General features: G+C 39.4%; 1 protein-coding gene across 1 annotated transcript in view; it reads right to left on the reverse strand.

Annotated features, from left to right (window-relative positions):
* Positions 1-574: 574 nt before the first annotated feature.
* Smr (nuclear receptor corepressor smrter) overlaps positions 575-18,789 on the reverse strand; it is a 35,892-nt gene continuing 17,677 nt past the window's right edge. The window contains exons 10-16 of the mRNA XM_070305312.1: positions 7,839-8,150; positions 7,164-7,543; positions 6,770-7,054; positions 5,933-6,392; positions 3,458-5,688; positions 3,146-3,330; positions 575-2,813 (exon numbers count right to left, since the gene is read on the reverse strand). Of these exons, the coding sequence (XP_070161413.1) occupies positions 2,066-2,813; positions 3,146-3,330; positions 3,458-5,688; positions 5,933-6,392; positions 6,770-7,054; positions 7,164-7,543; positions 7,839-8,150 (4,601 nt within the window). The 3' untranslated portion in view covers positions 575-2,065. The remainder of the gene's footprint in view (positions 2,814-3,145; positions 3,331-3,457; positions 5,689-5,932; positions 6,393-6,769; positions 7,055-7,163; positions 7,544-7,838; positions 8,151-18,789) is intronic.

Here is an 18,789-nt window from a genome sequence, read left to right on the forward strand (position 1 = left end):
AAAATGTACATATTCTCGGATGCGTTTTTAAAACACAGATGAAATAAATCTACAACGTATTTCGCTTTGTGAATGATAATTCCATCAATTTTTAATTCGCCTGTATATATATATATATATATATATATAATATATATATATATATATATATATATATATATATATATATGTTTCGCTGTCATTTATTAATAAGAGAACATAGGTTTGGGAGGAAGTTCTTCCCTTAAAATCAGTTCGTGGCTGTTCTAAACCCCTAAATGCTAGCTACGTCGATTTATCGCTAAACCTAAACTCCTTATACGATAGCATGTATGGATATAATCTAGCCATATTACTTGCTCAACTTAGAAATTAATATTATATACTATGTACAACACTTATCATTACGATTTTTTTTTCCGTTTTCTTAAAATCACCTTACCAAGAAGAGAACGATTTTGAAAGTAAATTTCTCGTCGCTAAATTGATTCTCGAATTCCCTCTGGTAAATTGTACCAGAATACATTGTACGACATCTTCTTTGAGAAACTCGACATAATCTCCACGCTTTCTCTCTCTCTCTCTCTCCCTCTCATTCTTAGTTCGGCCTACAGGCTACGCTTTGCACTGGTACGTAACACAGTTGAACCTATTAATCCCAGATACATCACAGACTCATTCAAATAAAAACATGCACGCCCTCATCAGCGTTGTATATCATTACCGCTTAATGATTACATATTACTTCTCATTTATATACAAAAAAAGCGTTTGTATTGTGAACATGGGATATACATATATAGCCCTAGATATTTCACAGATCGAATGCTTACGCGAATATCGGCATTTCTTCTTGCGCGGACTGACAAAGTCAACGTAAAAAATAATAATTCATCTCGATCATACGACTAAAGCCTCGCGCACTCGGTATATTAGTACATACGCGAAACAAGAATAGATGTACCGAATTTCAATTTGATTCGTTTTCTTTCTCTTCTCTCTTTTTTTTCTTTCGTGACACCAAACGCTAACGTACACATATGCATCTGCAAGTATCGAAAAACATAAAAAATGGAAAAATACATATATATATATATATTAGGTGCACGTTATTTTTAACGATTACATATGTATAACGATTTTATTTTCTCGGTAGTTTCTTTTTTTGAACTATCGCGTCCACAAAACTCTCTCCCTAAACTAAAATTCGATCCATGTGTAATTAAATCACGAGAATTTAAAAAAAAAGAAAAGAACGAGCCCGTTAAGATCACGACGATAAAATGTAACCTGTTTACGGTAACACAATATATATTTATTTATATATATTTAGTATCCATATCGGTATTATAAATTGTATGTGCGCGCGCGCGCGCAGGTATGTATATATACATCGCGTTAATAACTAATTAGTGGATAAAACTAATCGCCGCCGTATGTTCAACTGAAAGCCAGAGCAACACCATGAGAAGGCAAAATAAAATCAGTATTTGTTTCGTAAAAGTGTTCGCTTCTCTTTGCATAATGCGGGAATGATTTCCGACTAAAAATACAATGAAATTACAGAGTTCATAAAATAACAACATATATATACACATTTATGCGATTTCTTCATTTAAAACATCATACATGTAATCTCCTGCACCCCTTACCTCATTGGAGAGATCGCAATTTCTCATAAATATATACATGTATATAAATATATATGTATTTATATAGCTATATATTTATATATATATTTATTTAGATATATATATTTATATATATTTATATATACACATATGAATACATTTTTATATATATGTGTATATATGAAAAGAAAAAGTCCCTTAAATTAAATTAGGATTTGGCGATCAATAAGAACGCAGTGTGACTTTCGCGAGTAAAGCCCATAGAGCGTCAATAAATCGTCCAATATAATGAATCATCGTTCAACCGATGATCATCTATGATTATCCTAGGAAACGTCATCTGTCGCCTGTGTCTCTGCGTAATATCTGTAGTAGCCGTACAGTAATCATCGTGCTAGCTTGCGTTGCTAGCGTAAAATAGTCTAGCTACAGCACTGAGCGGTTACAGAAGACTATCAATCCTCATCCGAGAGCGGCTCGTATTGCGCGGATAGCAAGGGCGCCGGCTCGGCCTGTATTTGCTCCGATTTTGTCACAGAGGCGGACGTAGCGGAGGCGGGTGGCGGAGCCGGCGGTGGACCAGTGTGAACTCCTAATGCGCTAAATGGATAGAAGGTAGTCGTGGCTGCCGGCGCGGGCGGTGGCGGTAGTGGCTGCTCACGAGTCGATCCTCCCGTGTCATCGATCACCATCTCACCGCCACCGCTGCCGCTGCCGCCATTACCCGATGGGCTTCTATCTACGCTCCCCGCTCCTTTTTCATCTTTTTCGGTCGTTACGACCGTATTGCCGCCTCCATTTCGGTCGGAGCCCGCGCCATTGTCGCCGCCGCTACTGCCGCCACAGCCGCCAGCCTTGTCATCCTCGGTGCGCATCACCTCAACAATCTTGTTTTTCACGTAATCGAACGGCGATATTTGATGCGGCTTGTTGGAGGGAGTTCCGGAAGTGGATGTGGCAGTGCTCGGTTCGTAGAAGCGACGTCCGTAGTGATTGGCGGTTGTTTCCGGCGGCGAAACTGGCTCGACCGAATGATATTGTTGCTTTCCCGATGACTGATGCTGCTGCGTCTGCTGTTGCTGCGTTTGCTGTTGCTGTTGTTGCTGCTGCGCAACACGTATTATTTGACGCTCGTCCCCGGTCTTTACTGAATCTGGCTCATTATGTTTCCGTCTTTTCCATTGATCCTCGGAGATTGGATATCTATCGTTTCGAAAAAATAGAAAAAGATAAGGTTTCCGTTTTTTTCAGAATATATTCCCTAGCAAATAATTAAATAATTATATTGCGATTTAAAAAAAGAGATCGTTATAATCTACAAAAATTTCTCTTTCTCTCTTTTCTTTCAAGAATTGAAATTATGAATTTTATTTGAATTTCTCGTAAATTCACATTCTAGAAAATAAAAATTCATAAGACCAAATAAATCACATTATAAAAAAGTTGTGCATTTATTGTGCTTAATTAAACTTAACAATTTGTTCTTAGTGTTCAAGAAATGTTTCCAATCAAAAAATGAATTTTTTGGAACTTACCCGTAAGGTCTATACGACGAATGAGGTGGACCATAATCCTTAGATATAATGTGCTCAACATGCTCGCCGAGAGTCATCGCTTTACTGCAGCCACTTCCGTTACCGCTTGCGCCGCCACCATTTCCTTCACCGGCAGGACTATGGGCTATGCCGTTAGGTTCTTGCGGAGTTTCGCGATGAAATCCCTACAAAAAAAAATAAAGAAAATATAAGATTGCAATATAAGAACTCACTTAAAATTGGAAATAAAGCGCAATGAAGTAAAATGGTCGTGCAATAAATTGAAAAAACAGGAGAGATACTCATCTATACCTGGAAAAGGCGATCGCCAGCACGCGTTGGCTGATTAGTCGAGGATCCACTTGCACTAGCATTGTCAACGCCCTGATTTATTTGATGTGTTATGATAGCATCTATCAGACTGGCAGCTGTGAGAGTCGACGATGAATCGTTCTGTTGTTGATTGGAAGATTGATTTTGTCGCGATGATGATTGTTGCTGCTGCTGCTGCTGCTGAGATTGTTGAGATTGCTGAAGCCGAGAGGACTGCGAGAATCCGCTGCTTAATAATCTCGACGAATCTCGGTCGAGCTGCTGTTGCTGCTGTTGTTGATCTCTGAACAACTGAGCCATATGTCTTCTCTCAATTTCTATACGTTGCTGCTGAATATGCTGCTGAATTTGTTGCTGCTGCTGTTGCTGGTGCAAATGCACCAGATCCCGTTCACGATGCGCTTGCTGCACAGCCAGACGATGCTCAGCGTGCTGTTGAATCGGAGATCCAACAACGTGAGGATTCTCACGTTGTTGTTGAATGGCGAGTCTTTGCTCTTGGTGTTGTATTTCTTTTTCGCGTTGCTGTACGGCTAATCGGTGCTCGTGTTCCTTCTCACGTTGCGCGGCGGCTGCCATTTGTTGATGGATCTCCTTCTCTCGTTGTTGATGTATAAGTCGATGCTCGTGCGAAATATCCTTCTCCCGAATCTGCAAACGGGTATGCTCGACGTGCATGTCCTTCTCCCGCTGCGACGCGAGACGGTGTTCCTGCTGTTGGAAGTCTTTCTCACGGTGCTGATGATGCTGCTGTACTGCGAGACGATGCTCCAGCTGCTGCAATTCCTTTTCGCGATGCAAACGATGTTCCTCTTTTTCCCGCAAATGAACGATATCGCGTTCTCTCTCTCGCTCACGTTGATGCTGCTGCGCGAGCCTATGCTCGGCCATACGGTGTTCTTGCATCCGTATCTCTTGTTCGCGAAACGCGCGATTGTTGTCATAACGGTCAGCCAATAGACGATCCGCCATCGTCTTCCCGAGACCCTCGTGACCTCCGCTTCCAGACGCAGCCGGATGACCGTGTGGATGTGGCACCGGCAAAGTAGGTTGCTTAATAGCCACTTCTACCAAGTTGGAAAATGCATCCATGATTGGTGGCTGTGGCGGATAATGCATTTGTTTTTGTGTATTATGCCTCTGGATAACACCCTGTCGTGGCTGCGTATGCGTCTGCGGAGGAGGAGGAGGTGGCGTGCTAGCGTAGCAGAAAGTTGACGACGGTGGCGGTGGCGGTTCGCTCTTACCCACCATCTCGCCAGTAACGGATGCGCCAGCGCTACCACGAGCGCGCGCATGCATCTGCTGACTGGTGATATAATCATTCATGATGATCTGTCGGCTGGATAATTGCTGTTCCATCGTATAGCTAGGCGGCGGCCGTCCCGCGGCGGAATAAGAGTTGTATTGACTGCCACCGTGACTCACTACCACGGCTGGCGACGCCGATTGACTCGCAGGGCCCTGTCCCGGCGGTGGTGGTGGCACATTGCCACTACCCGTGACGGGTGAATGTCGAATAGTACGATGATAGTCGTATATGGGCGCGCCACGCTTGTCTACTGCAAACGGAAGGACCGGTGTACCTTGAGTGATGGAGCCTCCTCCAGTCTCTTTCGGCGCTCCCGGACCGGCGGAGCTAGCGTTGACGACGCCACCACCACGTTCGCTGACATTCGCAGAGGCGCCGCTCACCGGCGGATTACCGGGCGGCGTCATTTGCCGCAGCAGACCCTCGTAACGCGCCGTAGACACAGGCGTGCCATGTGTGATGGAACCACCTTTGTGTCCCGGTGTGCTCATACTGCTAAGTTTTGGCGATAGTTTGGGATGTGTTTGCGGCACAGTGACCTTATTCATTTTCGGCGTGATGGATGCCTGAGGTCGTGGCGTCGAAGCATAAACTAGCGGACTCTTTGCGTTACGTCCCTGCTCGGGATGAGGCGTGGTATGAGGATGATAGTACGCTCCCGGCGGCGGTTCCGGTCGATAGAGAGTGACTGTCGGCGGCTTGTGAATCTGAATCGAATGATTGTAGTCCTGTTGTAGTCGGGGCTTTTTGATACTCAGATCCAGCGTTCCTTCTGTTTCTCGGAGCGCTTGCTGCACTTGCATGACAACCAAACCTTCCTTAGGAAGCAGATCCGAGGATGAAGCTTGACTATTGGGCGCAACCGGCGGGCAAGGAGTAATAGTAGCTTGCATCTGACCTGAAGCGAGAGAAGATGAAGCATGAATTAGGAATAAATCACGAATAATGTAAAGCGTTTATAGAACAAAAAAATGGATCGATTATATTTCTGAAATTCATTTTAAGTGCAACATTACATATTTAAATGCTTTTCAAAAACAGGCATGTCAAGTAAAACTTTGAACATGTTTTTTATAAGAATTGGAAAGGCCGATTTTATATTCAAAATATAAATAAAAAAATAATGATATTAATAGACTTACCGATTTGCTGCGGGCTAGGAGCGGATCGATGACCATGATGAGATCCCGATACAACAGAGAGTGTTGCCAGATTTGTATCTCTATTGGGCAACGCTGTGTTCGTCATACTCGAGGATGGTTTATAACCGCGAACATATGTTATGTCATTGCGGTGATCTGTTTTTAAGATACTGGATATTGTCGGCGTACCGGAACTGTTAGGTGCGGATGAGCCGCCATTATCGGCCGGGCTATTGGGAGTGCGTTTTAATTGCATCTCGATGACTCCCAACATGAGATCCTTGACAGTGAGAGGATTTGAATTACTTGTTGTTGAAGGAGGCGAATGAGCTGTGGCTGGTGGTGGTTGCTGATGTTGGCTCTGTTGTTGCAACGATGTTGCGTTGCCGCTGGCGGTCATAGTCACCACAACACTACCATTATCTAAATCAGCACCTCCCTGACCTTCGTCCGCCGTCTCCTGAAACAATTAGCGCACCTCTATCAGACGGCCCTATCATGCAAAAATATTGTTTCGTAATTTGTTTCTTTACGTCAATATATTATTATAAAACATCAACGATAAGATTAACGAGTGTGTGTTCAAAAAATATTATAAAGAAGATATTTTAATTATGTTAGCATTGGGAAATTTGAGATTATTTTGATATATATTTGTAATTCAATACATCTTAGAATGTGTATGATGTACATTGTGTATATATATCTCTTAATATTGCATGATTAAATGTGGTATAGAAACTTAAAACAAACTCCGATGACTACAAAACATTTTTGTATAATCTACAATAAGGCAAATTAAAACTTAGAGAAGAAAGCTAAAGAGTTTCATCTTACCGTGGCAGAGCTGTCATAATCCTCCCTAGCGCCACCGGATGTAACCGCAGCACCACCGCTGCTGGAAGACTGATGGGACGATCCGGCAGGCGGAACAAGTGATACGACGGTTATGTCAGAGATTTTTTCACCGAGCTTTTCCAACGATCCGAGCTCGTTAGGTCGCTGAAAAGATAATGATGAGGATGTCGCCGTAGGACCACCGCTCGGTATCACCGCTGCGTTACTACCCGTCATAGTGGTCGCTGGACTTCCTGCGCTGGCGGTATCACTCGAGTCGTGAACCTGGCGAAGAAAAGAAACATGAAAAAGAGAAAAAAAAACATATCATATATAGATATCAAATAAAAAAAAAATCGAAAAAATTTTTCATGATTTGTAAAAACGAACTTACGGCTAGTTCGTCGCAACTGCTCGTACTACTTCCGCTCTCTTCCTCATCAGTCACGTACGGCGGCCTCCGTTCCTCGCCCAACAATGTATAATATTCGCTAACAACTTGATCTAAAGTCAACTTTTTTCGGTAAGCAAAATAATAGTTCTTGCACTGCTGACTCGTCTTGCCGGGTATTTGTTCGGCGATCTTTGGCCAATTGGTGCCGTATTCTCGAAGCGCTTTACGGAGCTGCTCCAACTCCTCGTCCGCCCATTGACGCAACATCGTATCGGCGCCATCCTCGGATGCTTCGGTACCACCGGTAAGATGCGGCGCTAGTCGACGCGATATACGGCTGAAGCAAGCCGAGCAGCATTTTGTCGCATTATTCGGTATCTCTGAAATAAACAATCCCATAAAAAAAATTCCATAAAAATTCCGTGATTTTTTCAGGTACAAAAAAAAAATCCTTCAACATTCCAGGTTTTCCATATTTTTTCCAGAAAATATAGACACCCTGGTACGTTTAATATAATAAATGTATAATAATATACTTATTAAATAATAACATAATAATTAACATAACACGCGTATTGCAATGGAGTAATCAATTTACATTATAAACATTATAATAAGCATATCTATGTTTATCTCTATATATAAATATACCAATAATTTACATAAAATACTCACGGAATTCTTGAGCGATCGGCTCACGGATCTCCAGCGGTAAATCGAGCCACTTGGAGGGCAACGCTCTCAGCCGTTTTATTCTGGACTTGGAACTGTTTAAATTCGGACAACCAGGCAACGGGCAGGTGGTGTAACGTCCTCGGACGGCCTTGCATCTGCAGGTGTTGCAGACGCGCGCACCAACCGGCACCTGGTCCTCCCGTAGACCGTATTGCGACGCCTGGCTGCGCGGCAATGCGCGACTATGTGCGCTACCCTCGACGACGCTTTGACACACTGTGCAAGCGTGAGGTCCTATCTGCCTGCCGCTCTCTGAAACGACAATAATAAACAAATATAGGAACAGTAATAATATTTACAAAACAAATTTATGTGTGATATAATTTATAAAATTTGAAAAAGTGATCGAAGAAATAATATGAGAAGATGGAAGGAGCGGAACTTATAGAGAGTCCCTCTTTTCCATGGTGTAGACATCCTGACATTATCATTACGAGCTAAGCTATTATCGCGTTCTGTCGAGATATCATAATTTTAATTAAAGCATTATTATATTAAAAGATTATTATATCATCACTATATATTTCTTCATAATTAAAGGATTATATTTTTAATTTCTCGATTGTTAATGATCTAAAAACACGAGAAGACTTTAAATAATAAAGAAAAAAATAAATTCGGAGATGCATTATTTCAATAAAATTGCAATCGTAATTACGCGTTCTCCAAATGAAAATACAACGATTCCTCAATCATCCAGCATGACAGAACGCTTCGAATCGGGGACGTGTTTCGCGCTGATACGTCGCGATAAGAATCGAGTAAAATATAAAAGGCGACGAGCGATATGCTGGTGCCAGCCACACATCGCGTCGTGTGTTAGATTTTATCGAGCGTGTAATTGCGATATAATGCACGTCGCCGAAACGTCAAAGGGGTTGTCTATTAAAATGACTACATATCTGCTGCGGCCCGCGTGAAATATAAATGCGCGTGGTGATCGTGATATACATAAAACGAGAGAGAGAAAGAGAGAGGAGAGAGAGAGAGAGAGAGAGAGAGAGAGAGAGAGAGAGAGAGACGAGCACGTGCTGATGATGCTCGATTATGTGGCATTTTGTGTAGTTAAAGCCAAAAGTTGAAGATAAAATTTTGATAAAATTTAATAAATAAATTTTTTTCATTCGAATGTTCGCTCCTTTAAGGAACATCAATTTGAGCGGGGTTATTAAAGTCAAAATGGCTTCTAAAAAGATAAACATTATTATATCTATGTTTTTAGTAATCGATAATAGAAAGAATCCTGATAAGAAATACACGTATGTACCTCTAAATTGAATAACTACAATAAATACTTTTCACATTTGCATAACATTTTCATTTTTCATCACTAAAAGTTGCGATAAAAAAATATGTACTGCATATTTTGTTAAAACATTGAATATATAAACAGAGATATATAAAGATATATATTTATAATATAATTTGAATATTTTATTCACAACTTGATTTATCGATGGATTACTTACAATATCAGAGCAAAATGATAAAAAAGAGAATTAAAAAAAAAAAGGCACTTGAGTACCAATAAAATTATACGAAAATTTCCTAATTTTTCCAGATATAAAAGAAATCCCTGAGAATTTCTTTTCCATGTTTTTCCAAGGTGTAGACATCCTGATGGTATTTGGATGTTTTAGCATCAAGTCAACATTTTCAGGGACGTTAACTCAAGCGTCGATAAACGACATTCGATAAAATGTGTTTGCGCGAAAATAAACGTACAACGCGTTGCACGGCGGCTATTTAGAGAAGGTACTCGCATTTATCCGCTATGTAATTGAGTAAATATAGTTAATCACAGAATTTTCGCGAACAGAGCTCGAGTGAAAACGCGAGTGGCGCAGCGCGGATGAAGCGGGGGATTTGAAGGAAGGAGAGGGGGAGGGATAGGGGAGAGAAGTTGGCGCAACGGAAACGGAGCGAGAGACAGTATAATTACTCGGCTAATTAAGGACGCCCAATTAAAAAGTTTTGCCGTTCGTTCTTAGCCCCGCGCAAACGTCGACGTCGCTCGCTCTCGCTTTGATAATTCACGCTCTTCCCTTTTTTCCGCAAAATCGCATAAATTTACTCGTGTCGACAATTATTGCGAGATGTGACATCGCGTATCTAATACAATCGCAACTGTCCGGACGGAAAAATAAATATGCAATATTCAGGCAAAATAAATTATAAAATTCAATCATCTTTCACAAAACGTATAAAATATTGTCACATTTATATGAGATAATTATTTCGCATCTCTACGAAAATTCAAATGCAAAAGTGATACGATGGATTAAATAATGAGACAAAGCGGTAACATTTGATGTTTGACGAGTGTCCTTATAATAAGATGAAAATGTATGTGTCACGATGGTTCTAGAGTTAATTCAATTCAACGAAAATTTGGCATTAAACGATGGTCGCTTGATGCTGGGCCAATTATTTGGCATTCGATACTCTTGGGCTCTCTTTCTCTCTATCACACTCTCTCTCAAAACTCGTATGTATCCGTTCTCCGGTGACCTGTCACACGAGCCACATCCCACGTATCTTTCGGATTGTACGCGAGATTATTGTTGACACGGAATTACCAATGACATTGTGCACCGATCGCCAAGGGCTAAGCAGGGAGAGCGAGCGAGAACAAATATCTATCTACCTATACGAATATCACCGCACCGATTGGAAGAGTCGCCGGCGAGCGGAGGTGAGAGTAACATGCCGTGCGAGAATATCCGCGAGACAATGATTGACAGGTATTCCCGAGAGCAAGAGAAAATCGCTCTCGTAATTCGCGCGCATCCCTTTCCCCGCGATCGACAGGTTGATAATACCGTAGCCTAAAGTAGAATACTGCGCTGCATTTGAAATTTTTGACTATGTCTCTCTCTCTCTTTCTCTCTGTATAAGTAGTATCACGGATATCAGTTGCTGATTATTCGACAATACGCATCCTTGTAATGTATGAAAAATTTGTACTTTGGTTTTTTCGCATCCCTCCTACTGTATATATTCGACGTGTAATATTCAATCTGAATATGTAGTGCGAATTCTAATTACTCTGAATTACAAATCAATTTAATAGGCGGCGGATATATTCGAGAGACGAGTTCTATTTTATTAAGAAATAAAATAAACTGATACATATATTAATAATGCTATTACCATATATCTAGTCTACGTTTTTCTTTTATGTTTGAGCTTTCGAATTTTAAAAGAAAAATTTTTTCGAGACAAAGAAAGTTTATGTTTAAAGGGAGATTCTTATTTTACATATTTTATTGTCAAAAGTTTATATTATTTTATATTATAAAATAGATTTTTCTTTATTTTTCTCATACATTTGTATTATTTCTTTTTAATGATCATATCCTCGACATTTTAATGAGATTTCTCTTGGAATTCGTTCGAACTCGTCTCGCCAAATACGTGCAAAGCACCGATCTCGACCCAAAGTACAAAGCGAATACAATATATCCACAGAATAACGCGATAACGCGCATGTCACGTGGAATAATTCGTAAAGCTCGTTCCCCATACACTCAAAGTAATACGCTATACGGAGAATAGGAGGGTGAGAGCAGACCGAGGCGGGTAAAGGAGAGTTAAAACTGGATGAAACGCGTGATGAATAACTTATACAAGAGCCCATTCAATAGAGAGAACCCATGCGCAGTTACGCGATATTGGCCGATGGGTTAAAACGAGTTAACTCATCATCGGTAACGGCTGGTTTCCGAGTAAATTAAGTTCGAAATGCGGGATCTTTATAATTCACAATTTAAAAAGTCAGAGGAGGGAAGAAAGTATAGAGAAATAATCAATTTTTCCGATGAAACGCTAAAAAAAAACCCCACTCAATTCATACGAAATGTATTTTAATAAATGACTTCAGATTTAATTAATAATAGAGTAACGATAACTGATCGAATTATTATTAAGAATTATTATTTCCATTGTCCCTTATATCAAATACCCGTGAATAAATTGACGGTTTCAAAAAGTAAAAACGTTTCGAGTCTTTGGAAATACTCTGTTTCCCGAATCGCGCGTAGAAACATGACTGACATTTTCTCCTCTCGTCCTTCCCTCTCACCCTCACTCAAACCCTCGTTCGGGGAAACAAAAGCCGAGAAGTTAAACTTCGTTAAAACGGTAAATCCGTTAAAAAAAGATACGGCCGCGAGAACAGTGGACATTATCTATCTGCTAATTTAAGCTGGTTGACGACAAAAAGGGTAACCTGAATATTTTATAAAGGCTATGTCGAGAACGTGTTCGTCTCGTAACATGTAGATTGTTATTCGTACAATTCGTTTCCGTTTCATGATCTTGCAGAACAGTTTGCGGAAATACATGTATGACTACTCGTAAGATCTTCCTGGAATGCGCATACGTTAAACGATCATACATTAAATAGGGAGTGCGTTCATCGTGGAAAATCCACAAACTAGTGTTTACCGTCGACCAAGGGTGATTGCGTCGTTTCCTCTCGCGAGGATATGCCCAATAAAATATTCCCTTTGATCTGTGTGATCTCCCTAAGTTCCTAAAGCAATCTTTCTCTCAATTAACGATTCTCCGATCGACCACAATTATCCGCTCTTCTTGGCATCTTCTATATCTTTCAGATATCACTATTCACTAACAATATACCATAATAATACTGTAATTATCTCGATCGAAATCATGACAATCCGAGCAAATCCGTTCATCCACATGGCAAAGTTTTTTTTTTTTCCCTCCCTCATCTCTTAGAACACGCGATTCTCCGAAAAACGCGTGTCGATCGACACGATTTGTACGAAGGCGAAAAAGCGGAGGAGTTTAAAAAGCAAACGGTACGGCAAACTAAAAAGGGAGGCCGCCGCCCGCGGCGATCGCTGCGGATTCGCTCCGGGCTGACATTTTTGTATTTATGTATTTATGAGATTTACGCTCGCTCTCCTCTCTACGCCAGCGAGAATGATTAAAAATAAACATGCGCGATCCTTCGCAATCTCTCCCACCGTTGCACTCGCGACGTCCCGAACAAAAAAAAAACGTCCGATGGTTGCGCAAGGATGCGGTAATACGTGCCACAAATTCACCATAATACCATTCTCCGACGGTTCTCGTTGTTGCTAAAAAAGATACGGTTCGATATACAGGATATATAAAAAAAAAAGACGCGCGTTCTTTCCAGCAGAATTGCGGAAATTTACCCTACCTTTAAGGAGAGTGGATGCCTTTGAACCCGCAAAAAAATAAACGCGATAAATGGTTTGCGACAAATTACTCGACAAATATAATAAATGAATTTTTAGTAGAATTAAATTTTAGAGTACTAATTTTTACATGGATTTTACACACAAAAAAAAAAATACTAAAAAAATTGTATAAAGTTGTAAAAATTTGTACAAAATTTTGTTTATTAAGATATATATAGTGTAATAAAGAAAAAGCTTTTTTTTTTATTTTACCACAATTCAATGATTTACACGCAAAATTTCAGGACACGATCAACATTCTCTTTCTTAATTATTTCTTTATTGATTTAATTTCTGAAACAGAAGCAAAAGATTTATTGCCAAAATGACAGCGGAAAAAAGGAATTTCAACAATTCTCGATTTTTAAAAAATTTCTTAAATGACAATTGACAAAGTAAATTTTCTTGATAAGTTTTAGGTTCAATTTGTTCAACAGAGAAATTAATTACAAACAATAATTTAAGGAAACTTTTTAATATCTATCTTTTTGAGAAATTGTGGTAAAACAAAAAAAAAATTTTTTTTTAATTACTCTATATATTTTAATAAGCAAACTCTTTTTCAACTTTAAGTATCTCATTTTTTTCGTAAGTCCATGTAAAAATTAGCACTAAATAATAAATTTATTTATATTTCACGAATGATTTATCGCAGTCATTTTTTTTTACAGGTTCAAAGATATCCACTCCTCTTAATTAGTTGTATTGTTGAATCGTTTGTTCTAAACATCACTTGTATGCGTATAAAAATGCATTCGTTAGAAACTATATTTGTAATTAATTAGAAAATAAAATAAAAATGATAAACTTTTTATTTGAAAAATAATTCAAAACAAAATTATCGATGCTTTTATACGGAGAAATACCGTCAATTAAATTAGACGTGTAAACAAATATATATCTGTATCTCCGAGCGAGATGTAACACAGCCTCCCCTCTCATTTCTTTGACAAGCCACCTGCGCGATTATCGTTAACAGGGAATAGGCCGTGCAAATACGGGATTGCTTGTAGCGTTTGGGTGCCGCTGGATCACGGTTCACTTGTGTAAATAACATCTGTCAATCGTGACGGGGATGAGCGGGGGCGAAAGGCTACCATTGATGATGAGGGAGACCGCCGGTCTCATCCTCTCCACGTGCGCGCGACCCTTTAAAACATCTCGTCGACTGATTGAATTACGGCGATTAGCCCACCATGATGCATCGTCAGAACGATGTAAAGTACATCATCGATAGAATATCGATCGATCGCGCGCTGATGCTGCGAGAATTCATCTTACATCAACAATTTGATACTTCGCTATTTGATGTAACAAGCAAAATTTTTTCATAAAATGCACGCTTTTCTTTATTTTTTTTTTTCAGCGTCTAACTAGTATAGTGGAATAAAAATTTTTTTTTCTGTAGAGATGAGAAAGAAAAAGCGAGAAATAATTTAAAAATAATGTAAAAAGATTCGAAAATATATTAGTTAATTTATCAGTTTTAATTATAAAGATAGGAAAAAAAAAACCCTAACACAGATTATAAAAAATAAATTGACATAAAATTTGGAATATTCTTCATTATTTTTAGAGTCTTAGCAAGAGAAGCGAAAATTGAAAATTACTACATACATAACATATTTTTCATATCATAACCAATACCGCATTCAAGAATTTATCGTTGCCAACGGAAAAGTGCGAGATGAAATTCATCGCAACGAGACCTTTGCCCTCTGCGTTACTTACTCTACCGTCCCGATTGTGCAAATATGCACCTCGCTCTATTCGTGCAATTACGCGAAGCGGACAATAATCACGCGGCGAAGAGAAGCGGATGAGAGGAACTTACAACGCTTAGCAGCAGTTAATTCGTACAGGTATCCGCGGTACGCGTACGGAGGAGTCTCCCGGTATATTAGCCGTACCGTGTGTATCCACACGTGGATAATCCGGCGTATTTGCGAAGCGGAAGCGTGCACGAATTTGAACGAGAACGCCCCCCTCCTCCCCCCTGCACACCGCCTATAGTACACACAAGAACACGTTGAGAGGAGATGAGCAGGTAGGAGGGAGAAGGGGAAAGAGAGAGAGAGAGAGAGAGAGAGAGAGAGAGAGAGAGAGAGGCAGCATAGCGGAGCCATTAATTGGGATTAAGTAAATCAAGACGCTAATTAGCTCGTGCTACGTGCGCGCGCGCTCGGGTTTTCACTGACCCTGCCTCCCCCCCCTCTCCTTCCTACTATTGCCACCATCGTCATCGCTACCACCGCCAAATGACCGATACATGACGGATCCCCGGGTATTTAATTTTCCCAGCAATTTGCTATGACTACTCTGCGATCATCATACTGTGTGTGATCTAGGCGAGCGCGAGTCGTCATTTAATTGCGTGTGATCGAGTTAACGTTCTCACGCGTGTTATATAAGAGCGGTACATAAATCTAAACGATACGAATAGATGTTCGCGAATATGCGAGATCCGATATCCAGATATCACAATTTCGCATATGTAATTTACTTAATAAAGGGGGGAAGAAAAAAAGAAGAGCAGATACAACTTATGGATCCGTTATGTCTCTCCACAAAGATATAAAGGTGGAAAAATTTTTTTTAGAAAAAATGCATGCAGTTTTATCGCATTATTATCATTAACCTTTGGAAATTATTTTTTATAATTATATTCAGGATGCGATTAATCTTTAAATGTTCTTTTTCTCTGTGTTTAAAATATATTAATTATCTAGAAAAGCGCGCGTTTCTCTATTTCTTTCTAAAGAAATTGTTGGAAAATTAGCATTCGTGTGAGTGTACGCACAATATTTTCATCTGCTATTTCTACGAAAATAGAATGTTTCTACGTGCACTATGTTACGGGAAAAATTTATTAAGAAGCCATTCAGTTCACAAAATAGGTTTATTTAATAAAATAAATAAGTTTTACCTTCCTCTCGCCGTTTTTCTCAATTAAAGCGCTTTTAATTCATTTTCTAGAAAATATATTCATTTTCTTACAATGAAGTACTATATAATGCAATCAATTTATTGAACAATCTTGGAACAAGAGAAACACAGCAACATTTGCAACGAACATGAATAATAATGTTGATCTCGAAATCTATTTTGTACCGTACCATCTTTTTTATCATCCAAATATGCGTACAAAAATATGGAATTTTACAAATAAAGCTTTATTATAAGAAAATATAAATTAGAAAAAAAGATTACATGTTAGTCTCTATATTATTGTTGCACAATTAATTATGACGAGAAATTATTATTTCTGAAGAGAATCGATAAAACAGTAAATAAATAAGCCGAATAGCAATTATTTATTTCCTTATACGTGAAGAGAACGAGGAGCCAAATGGGAAAGATGTGGGGATGGGAGAAAGGGGATAGAGAAGGAGAGGGAGCTGCTGCGGAAACGCGGCGGAGAACATGCGGTAAGTCCGCTCACAGGGTCTGGTAATATCGCGAAAAGTGTTTGCTTAGTTTGTCTCGACTGGTTGGAAGCATTAAACCGCGAGCGTTCTTTCGTCTCCTCGAGAGACGATCCCGGGGAGCGTGAGCCCTCTTCCTCTCCCCCTGTGTACTTTCTTTCGCCGCTACGATTATTTCCGGTACGGGGCCCTATTCGCGCGCGAATTCCCATTTTCTCGATTAAAGTGATCGTTGCTAATGGCAGACGAGCCAATTACACAAAAAAATCCATTTTTTTTTTTTTAAATAATTTCAAACAGAATATAATATAATATAATATAATATGAACTGTGTTTGATGATATTATTATGTTTAAAAATTACTATTATTATAAATAGTAATTATATAATATAATATAATTACTGCTATGCACTATACTTGTGTTATTTGTTTTATTTCATTCTAATTATTATCATTAATATATTATTAATTTACATGTTTTATATTATAGAGACTTTGGACAGAGGTGAAGAAGATATTCGCGTGACACATCTCATTTTCAGAAAAGTTTTACTTTTCTATTGTATTCGAGGTTGTTTGATTGCTATTGCAACGACAATCTCGACGATACTCGCTGATCGCGACGACGATGTTGCGGAAGGGGGTCGAACACGGGACAGACAGACGGGCGAAAAGCGCAGAAGGGGGGGAGCCTCTGTTAGCTTTGGTTTGAAACAACGGCCTCCTGGGAAATGTGCGTAATCGCCGAGTCCCCGTACTGGACCCCCAATAGCGGACGGATTCTCACCGACAACGATCGAATTTCTTTATAGACTTGTTTAGATATTCTTCGCATCGCGAAAAATAGCGATCGATTTGATCAACGGTCGTTGAAGATGAGCGAAATAGGATGAGAGAAACAATGTTTGTTTATATAACTTTATATCCAGGATGTCTACTCAAATCTTGTAAAAAGATTTCCAATGATCTTCCAATGTATTTATGTTCAAAATTCTAGATAAAGAAAATATTTTAGATTTCTCGGTGCAATTTTCTAAAATATTTTTTTTTTGTGTGTTTTTTTAATATTTTCCACTCTTACAAAGGAAAGAACCTCTTCGAGTACTAAATTTAATTAAAGTAAATGTACTGAAAAAACTGAATAACTTTTGTAAGATTTGAATTATATTTGCAATATAAAAATTAAAAATCAATATTCTTAAAAATCATACACACAACTGTCATTCCGCTAGTAAAAAAATATAGAACCGTATGTAGATACATTTTCTTATCGTCTATCTCGCACAAAAGAAAAAAAAAAACTCTAGTTGATGATTTTAATTCACCTGGCATTTGACATTAATTTTTCGAAGGAGCATAAACTATACGGATGCAGATGCTGCTCGATGTCCTCAAGAACGAGAATCGAAACCGCTGACAAGATATGGGTAGGGAGAGGACGATAAGTAGCAGAGGTGAGCTCGTGCGCGTAGCCGGGGCGAGAGAAGGTGGAACGGGATGCCCTGCCTGACGAAGAAGCAGAGGAAAGAACGAAGAAGAGGGCCGGGCCGGGGCGAGCGATCGCGGCTCCGGAATAAAGTGGAATTCAGCGCGAGCTGAATTATAAACGATATTATGCAAACACGCCGCCGCGGAGTGGAGAGGAGCGCGTACTCTCTCATGCTGCGAGAGTTAATTTGATGAAAAACATCAGAGAGGCCAGGCCAGAGGCGCGGGCGAGAGAGCCTCCGAGAGAGGAGCGAAGAAAGAAAGAGAGAGAGAGAGAGGAAGGAAGAGACCGGCAAAAGACGCATCTCATGGCGAAAGATCGCTCTCCGAAAGACGAGAGCGCTCTTCCTCTCCGCTCATCATCTAGCCGACTGTCGAAAAATATTTTCTTCCTTCTTTGCTCTCTATTCCTCTCCTCCTCGCGTTAGCGTTTAACGTCTCATTTAGAGTAGCCAAACATGTCGGTGTTTATCGCGTAAACGTTACAATTGCAAGAATCTTCTATTTTCTTCAACCATTTCAATTCAATTGATAATTATAATTTTACACAACAAAAAAATCAAGATGTCTCTCCCTACTCAAATCTTGTAAAAAAAATTCTTTAAAAATTCCCTAATCTTTCAGATATTTTGTTCGAGATATCAACGTAATTGGATGCGAAAATATGTATAAGAAAAAATTTATATTAGAAAATAATATACAATATAATAGCAATCGTGATAGATTTATTAAGTTGAGAG

This window comes from Polyergus mexicanus, unplaced genomic scaffold (assembly GCF_030449975.1).
Source record: "Polyergus mexicanus isolate NDT 795.1 unplaced genomic scaffold, iyPolMexi1.0 SCAF_12, whole genome shotgun sequence".
NCBI lineage: Eukaryota > Metazoa > Arthropoda > Insecta > Hymenoptera > Formicidae > Polyergus > Polyergus mexicanus.